The 7,655-nt window shown below is 54.5% G+C and overlaps 1 protein-coding gene across 1 annotated transcript in view; it reads left to right on the forward strand.

Moving 5' to 3' along the window:
- Nucleotides 1–6,994, forward strand: part of PEX6 (peroxisomal biogenesis factor 6) — a gene marked incomplete at its 5' end in the record, with an annotated part of 17,410 nt that extends 10,416 nt beyond the window's left edge. Inside the window, 7 exons of the mRNA XM_035897075.1 lie at nucleotides 776–981; nucleotides 1,075–1,136; nucleotides 1,580–1,688; nucleotides 2,907–3,023; nucleotides 4,732–4,809; nucleotides 6,005–6,144; nucleotides 6,466–6,994. Coding sequence (XP_035752968.1) covers nucleotides 776–981; nucleotides 1,075–1,136; nucleotides 1,580–1,688; nucleotides 2,907–3,023; nucleotides 4,732–4,809; nucleotides 6,005–6,144; nucleotides 6,466–6,602 — 849 coding nt within the window. The remainder of the gene's footprint in view (nucleotides 1–775; nucleotides 982–1,074; nucleotides 1,137–1,579; nucleotides 1,689–2,906; nucleotides 3,024–4,731; nucleotides 4,810–6,004; nucleotides 6,145–6,465) is intronic.
- Between the last annotated feature and the right edge of the window lie 661 nt (nucleotides 6,995–7,655).

Genomic DNA, 7,655 nt, shown 5'->3' on the forward strand with positions numbered 1-7,655 from the left:
CTGCTATTTCTAAAGCTGTGAGCAGAGCAGCAGCATCCTCTGAGATTGTTTTGCTCAGCATAAAATAACGAAAGTGGCATGGCTTACCCCTCTCAAGTTTGCTGTCTTTCCTCTCTTCACATGATCCCTTGCATATTTGCAGTTGACCCCATCCTTATCTATTTCTTGTAAGCATCCATGGACTTTATTCTTGCATCCCCCTTTCAAAAGCAGCTAGTGTCCTCCCAGATGTCTGTGAAAGAGGTCCAAGTAGCCCAAGTTTTGTCGCTCTGGTGTGAAGCCCTTGCACAGTCTCACCACCCTGGGGGACAAGGTGCTCTGAACGCAACTAGCTTGTAATTGCTAGGTCCACGTTTTGGTTTGGTATTTTTTATTTTTACCTTCCTTCATCTGTCCCAAGGGCTGTCTGCAGCAGGGCTGTCTCCCTACAAAGCTGCAGGCAATGCTGGCAGATATTTTGCCTGCGGTGTTTTTGCTGACAGGTGATACAAGGTGTAATGGAGGATTGGAGATGAGGCAGCACCCTGTGAGTGCAGCTTGCCTGCAGTCATGTGCAGTTTGTTTTCCCCACTGCAAAGCTCAGGAGAGCTGAAATGTAGATGCTGGGGGATCCCACAGCAGGGCTGTGTGGGTGGTGCAGTGCAGAGCTGACTTGCTGCACAGCTGGACACAGCTGATGGTACAAGGCACTGATGACCCCACTGGAGTAAGAGCTGCCCAGGCCTGCTCAGGGCTCAGGAAGAAGTGCTGACTGGGACTCTCCCTCTCTTGGCAGATTCCCTCCGTGTCCTGGCAGGATGTTGGTGGACTCCAGGAGGTGAAGAAGGAGATCCTGGACACTATCCAGTTGCCCCTGGAGCACCCGGAGCTGCTGTCACTGGGTCTGTGCCGCTCTGGTCTGCTGCTGTATGGGCCTCCAGGGACAGGGAAGACCTTGCTGGCAAAAGCCGTGGCAACCACATGCACCATGACATTCCTTAGGTAAAGAGTGGCAGGGTCACACAATGGGGCTGACTTTTCTTCTGACAGTGGATGGGCATGCTGTAACTGACTCCCTCTTCTCCTGCCTCACAGCGTGAAAGGGCCAGAGCTCATCAACATGTACGTTGGGCAAAGTGAGGAGAACGTGCGTAATGGTGAGTAGATGCATCCTGTTGCTGCATGTGGGAAGGTGGGGCTTTTCTGTGGTGCTGGAGGCAAAGAGGTAGTGCTTAAACCCCCCTTGCCGACTCCCACCCACAGTTGCCAGCAAGGGTATGAACTTGTCTCCTACACCCAGTCTGTTCCCTGCCTCACTGCAGCTTCCCCTCCTGCTCTCGCTGCTCCTGTTGCTCTTGTCTCTGGTGTTTCTGATGGAACAGCAGCCCCTCAGAGACACAGCTGAGCCTCAGGGCCCACCGTGCTTGGTGCTGCCTGTTCTCACTGCCACTGAGCCCCTCAGGCAGGCACAGTTGTTGGTGGTGAGGCAGTGGGCAGCTGGTTTCTATTCACAGCTCTTCCCTGCTGGTGATGTAGCAGGTCCTGTTACTGTTGACTGCTCTTCCAGGTCTTTCTCACTTTCTGTGCTGTTTCCTCACAGTGTTTGCCAGAGCCAGGGCAGCTGCTCCCTGCATTATCTTCTTTGATGAATTGGATTCCCTGGCCCCCAGTCGTGGACGGAGTGGAGATTCAGGGGGCGTCATGGACAGGTCAGTGAGCATCATGTGTCCTTGGGAGAGCAGCATACCTGCCTTAGCTGGAGGAATGCACAGGATTGCCCTGCAAGGCAGAGTCCATCCCATCTCTTTCTCTACTTCTTCCCTCCCTGCTCCCTTCAGCTCCTCTGTATGGCCTGTCTCCTCTCTCTGGGAAATAGTGCTGCTGTTTGCACTGCCGCAAATTCCCGATTGCCCAAGCTTGTTGTGCAAACATTTGGTTAAGACAGAGTTTCCTCCAGCTGCTTCTGTGGCTGCCAACTGTTCCCTTTGGCCTCTCCAAGGTCATCCTTCACACCCCTGCTGTGCTCTCCTCCTATTACCTGTTGTTCCCCTGTGGTGGGAAACCTTTCAGCTGCCTCTGGTAGAAGCAAAGTATGTACAGCTTGGAAATACCCAGAAACAGGGTTATTTCCCCCAGGCCTCTTCTGCTGAGCTGATAGTCCCCATCCAATCCTCCTCTCCATCCACAAGGGGTTCTGCAGAGTTTTCCAATGACACCATGTGTTCCTGGCATCCATCTTCACGCACATGCAAACCAGCAGCTCTGGAAGGGGATGGGTATGGTGCTCACTGGTCACCTCAGGTGATACCAGAACCCGGTGGAGATATCCCTATGCCAGGAGGTCTGTGCAGCACTGAAGTGTTGTGCTGCCAGACCAGCTTAAGCCCCATGGCTGCAGAACCAGATCTGCAGTGTTAACCATTCACCACCCTGAGGACTGCTTGGCAGCATCACTGGTCTGCCAGTGTGTCCCCGGAATGGACTGACGGGGCAGTCTTGCAGCTGAACTTGCTGGGCAATACCACATAGTGGGGAGAGTTAGGCTCAGCCAGCCCATCTGAGTGGGGAACCTCAGCCATAGCCATGTGTGCCTGATTATGTTTGGTCTGTGTTGCCAGTGTCTGATAGCAAGTATAAGCATGTGTGGCCATCCTGGAAGGGTTCAGAGTCAAGCAGTGGCCCAAATGATTTTCTTGCTACCAGGGGTTGCACTCACTTTGCAATGAGCCCACGCACTCACTGGCTGCGCTCAAACAGAGAAGTCTGGATGGCTGTGTCAGGACTCTTCAGAGAAGAGAAATATGAGCTGAAGTCCCAGACAGACCTGCCTATGGCCTTGCTTATTCCTCTTCTCATTTGGTAGCTGAGCATGACAGAGGGTGACTTGCCATGGCCTAGTTGTGAGTGTCCTGTCTTGCTCCCTGCAGAGTTGTCTCACAGCTCCTGGCTGAGCTTGATGGCCTTCATTCCACCAGAGAGGTATTTGTCATTGGAGCTACGAACAGGCCCGACCTCCTGGACCCAGCTCTGCTCCGACCAGGCAGGTATGTCACATCATATCCTGCCTCACTCCAGGGTGGTTCCCTGGAGCTTGTCAGGTAGTCATGAGCTGGACTGTGTCCCACCACATTCCCTTCCCAGAGACTGTTCCTAAAGCCCCCCAGCCCTGGCCTACGAGGGAGATAGGAAGCCTAGAGGAGGCCAGTGCCTATGGCTGTATCAGCAGCACAAGCCACCACTGCTGGGCTGCTGAGCTGATAGTCCCCATCCAATCCTCCTCTCCATCCACAAGGGGTTCTGCAGAGTTTTCCAATGACACCATGTGTTCCTGGCATCCATCTTCACGCACATGCAAACCAGCAGCTCTGGAAGGGGATGGGTATGGTGCTCACTGGTCACCTCAGGTGATACCAGAACCCGGTGGAGATATCCCTATGCCAGGAGGTCTGTGCAGCACTGAAGTGTTGTGCTGCCAGACCAGCTTAAGCCCCATGGCTGCAGAACCAGATCTGCAGTGTTAACCATTCACCACCCTGAGGACTGCTTGGCAGCATCACTGGTCTGCCAGTGTGTCCCCGGAATGGACTGACAGGGCAGTCTTGCAGCTGAACTTGCTGGGCAATACCACATAGTGGGGAGAGTTAGGCTCAGCCAGCACATCTGAGTGGGGAACCTCAGCCATAGCCATGTGTGCCTGATTATGTTTGGTCTGTGTTGCCAGTGTCTGATAGCAAGTATAAGCATGTGTGGCCATCCTGGAAGGGTTCAGAGTCAAGCAGTGGCCCAAATGATTTTCTTGCTACCAGGGGTTGCACTCACTTTGCAATGAGCCCACGCACTCACTGGCTGCGCTCAAACAGAGAAGTCTGGATGGCTGTGTCAGGACTCTTCAGAGAAGAGAAATATGAGCTGAAGTCCCAGACAGACCTGCCTATGGCCTTGCTTATTCCTCTTCTCATTTGGTAGCTGAGCATGACAGAGGGTGACTTGCCATGGCCTAGTTGTGAGTGTCCTGTCTTGCTCCCTGCAGAGTTGTCTCACAGCTCCTGGCTGAGCTTGATGGCCTTCATTCCACCAGAGAGGTATTTGTCATTGGAGCTACGAACAGGCCCGACCTCCTGGACCCAGCTCTGCTCCGACCAGGCAGGTATGTCACATCATATCCTGCCTCACTCCAGGGTGGTTCCCTGGAGCTTGTCAGGTAGTCATGAGCTGGACTGTGTCCCACCACATTCCCTTCCCAGAGACTGTTCCTAAAGCCCCCCAGCCCTGGCCTACGAGGGAGATAGGAAGCCTAGAGGAGGCCAGTGCCTATGGCTGTATCAGCAGCACAAGCCACCACTGCTGGTTATCCCTTACCGCTGCTCTTGTTGACCCAGCAGCATGTTGACCCTGCCATGGCAGCAAACTGACAGGAGGAATTGGTCTTCCAGGGCCTCTTCTGCAGAGCTGCCCCCCAGCCTGTCCTCATGCCCATGGCTTGCCCATCAGGGGCAGGACTTTGTATCTGCTGTTGTTGGACATCGTGTGGTTCCTGTCAGCCTGTTTCTCCAGCCTGCCCTGGTCCCTCTGAAGAGCAGCCCTGCCCTCCAGCACATTGACTGCTTCCTCCTCGTGCTTTGTATCATCTGTGAACTTGGCAGCGAAAGGCGCTGCCCCAGGGCCACCCTTCAGTTTCCAGTACACAGGGCTGAGCACCAGTGGCAGGTTTGTCTTGGCGTGTTCTCGACTGTCTCTTCTCTCTGCTGACAGGTTTGACAAGCTGGTCTATGTGGGCATAAATGAAGACCGGGAGTCACAGCTGCAGGTGCTGAGTGCCGTCACCAGGAAGTGAGTGACCCTGTGCTCTCACAGCAGCCTTCCACTACCCTCTAATGGGTCACAGCCTTCCTGGGGTTGATGCATAGTGTGCTCCAGCTTGGCTTCATGTCTGAGCCCTGGGGAGCACCTGAGTCACTGACCCACAGCTAGCAGGTAGGGGAAGAGGATGGGGCAACTTCCAGAAGCAGAACTGGGGCTGGTTTTCCTACAAGATGGGAGCAGCCCAGCTGGCTGTCTAAGTGGACGGATTGGTAGAGCTCTCCAGTCACCCATGCCCACATGCTCTTCTTGAGGAGCTCAGCCAGATCCTGACAGTGTGATGGGACTGAATCACACCAACATCGTAGGAAGCTCCCATTTGCGTCCTTCCAGAGTTCCCCTAGCACATCTCCTGCTGTTTCCAGGTCTAAGGGTGAAGGCAGCTCCATTTGTCTCACTGCCTCTCCTCCTGCTATGCCGAGGAGTGTTCAGCCTGTGCTCTGTGTGTCTTTCCGAACACTGGTTGTGTGGGATCACTGAGCAGTGGGGTTTGGCTGTTTCCCCAGCTGCTTGGAGCTCCTGAAAGCATCTCTGGAAGGAGAAAAGAAAGCCCTGCAATTCAGGTGCAGAGGTATCACCCATGACAGCTGGGCGAGCAGCTGTGAATCTGCCTCTGCAGGGATTGTGTCATGGATCGCTGTGATCACTGCAGCCTTGGACGATAAGCTAACAGGAGAGGCGAGAGCATGGGCTGGCTGCGAGCGTCTTTTCACACCATGTGGCTTGGCAGTCATGCCCTCCAGCACCATGCTGCTGTTCGTGCTGAAGGAGGCTAACTGTCTGCAGTGTGGCTCCGATGGGATGGTTTGGTGTTACAGTGGTTTGTACTGTCTGTAATTAAGCAAGTCCTTATCCAGCCCTGGCTGTAGGCTGTTCCCAGGCATGTGGAGCACTTAATTTCTCTGACAGAACTCAAAGTTGCCTTTGATCCTACTTAGCAGGAGAGAGGACCTTGCTGTGGGGATGTTTCAAAAAGAAGTGATTGCACTGAAAAAACAAACAAACCCCTTTGATTTTTTTTTTTTTTTTTTGTGAGCACTCAGAGCACAGTCCAGAAGCAGCTAATTGTGGGGCCTCTGATTCCTCCTGCCCAGTCATGCTGGCTGCCGTGTCTCCTGGTCTGTTTTTTCTGTGGCTTTTACACCTGCAGTTTTCTCTGTGGCAGGTTTAAACTGGATCCTTCTGTGAATCTCACCACCATCCTAGAAAAATGCCCAGCTCAGCTGACAGGAGCAGACATCTACGCCCTGTGCTCAGATGCCATGATGTGTGCTGTCAAACGCAAGGTGGAATGGATTGAGGAAGGTAGGAGCCCACACCCTGCCTGTCCCATGCGTTGGGAAGGCCCAGCACAGGGGTAGAGGGGAGAGTTACTGCTACTGGTAACTGGGCTTTGTGAGAAGAGGCTTGGCAGCTTTGAGTCTACGCCTGAGTGCTTGGCTCTGGGTTACTGGCAGGCAGGCAGTTTCTCCAGGTGTGATCATCTTCACCTCCAATGCTTGGCCCCGGGGGGAAGGAGACACAGGTTTTCCTTCCAGTCTCCAGTGGCTGGAGATGGGGGCTGTTGGATCTTGCCAGCCACCCCTGTGCTTGGCTCTCAGCCTTTTCCTGTTCTCTCTCATGCAGGGCTGGATACCGAGAGCTCTGCTCTGATCCTGACCATGGAAGACTTCCTGCAGGCTGCTGCGAGGTTGCAGCCATCAGTCTCTGAGCAGGAGCTGCTCAGGTACAGACTCATCCAGCAGAAGTTTGCTGCCTGCTAATGCTCAGCAGAGCTGGGACTGGAGGGGTGATGGGGACAGGGCGTTAAGGGGTGTGAGAGAACAGGCACAAACAGGCACCCACCTGCTCTTCTCTGATGTCTCCTGGACCCCCCTCTTGCGAGCTTGGGTGTAAAAGTGTCTGTGCTGTTTCTTGAGCCAAAGCCTGGTGGAAACGCTGCTGTGCACAGCCAAGCTGGTGGTGGGTTCTGTGATGGTCCCTCACATCTCAGGGAGCGCTTATGAGGAGGAAGCTGATTCACATGGTTGTGAGTGTCTCCATGGGTGACAGTGTTGGTGGGGGAGCAAGGCCCAAACTGCACCTGGTTTGGCAGCAAGAGTGAGGCTGGAGGCAGTTGCTTGTTGGGTTGTTGGCCCCAATGAGGAGTGCTGGCCGGAGGGCAACAGGACCCAGAGCACTGCTGCTGCAGCTGGCCTGGGTTTGACGTGATCCCTCTGAATAAATACAGGGTTTTGGCACTAGGTAGTCACTGCCTGGCCTCAGGTCTTTGCTTGCTGATGGTGTCTGTGGGCTTGGGAAGGTCCCTGCGATCCCCCGGGTGGGCTGGGTGTTGCAGGTGTCCTGCAGGTAGAGCGGGAAGCACACCTGCAAACAGGGCTGGGGTCACCCTCCTCCGGCAAAGGTTGCCAGAATGGCTGGAGCCCATGGCGGATGAGGAGGCAGAGGGAGTGGGATTTGCTCAGCTGGGAGCCGAGTTCCCTCTGCAGCGGGAGCCCAGTTCTTCCTGGAGGTGCTGGGTGACAGGACAAGAGGCAATGGGGGCAAGTGGTAGCAAGGGAGATTTCCCACAGGATACTAGAAAACTTGTCACACACTCTGGCCTTGGAAATATTCAACCCTTGGCTGGAGCAGCCCATAACTGCCCTGTTTGCACTAATCTGTGCTGAGTGCGAGTTGGCCCAGACCGCACTGAAGTCCTGCCTCGCGTTCCTCTGCAGCCTCATGGCAGCTGCCAGCATGATCGCATGTGCGCTGCTTCCCAGCCTTTGCCAAGGATGCCAAATAAATCCCCGCTTGAGCTGCGTGTGGCAGCA

This window comes from Egretta garzetta, unplaced genomic scaffold (assembly GCF_000687185.1).
Source record: "Egretta garzetta isolate BGI_Z169 unplaced genomic scaffold, ASM68718v1 scaffold17, whole genome shotgun sequence".
Taxonomy (NCBI): domain Eukaryota; kingdom Metazoa; phylum Chordata; class Aves; order Pelecaniformes; family Ardeidae; genus Egretta; species Egretta garzetta.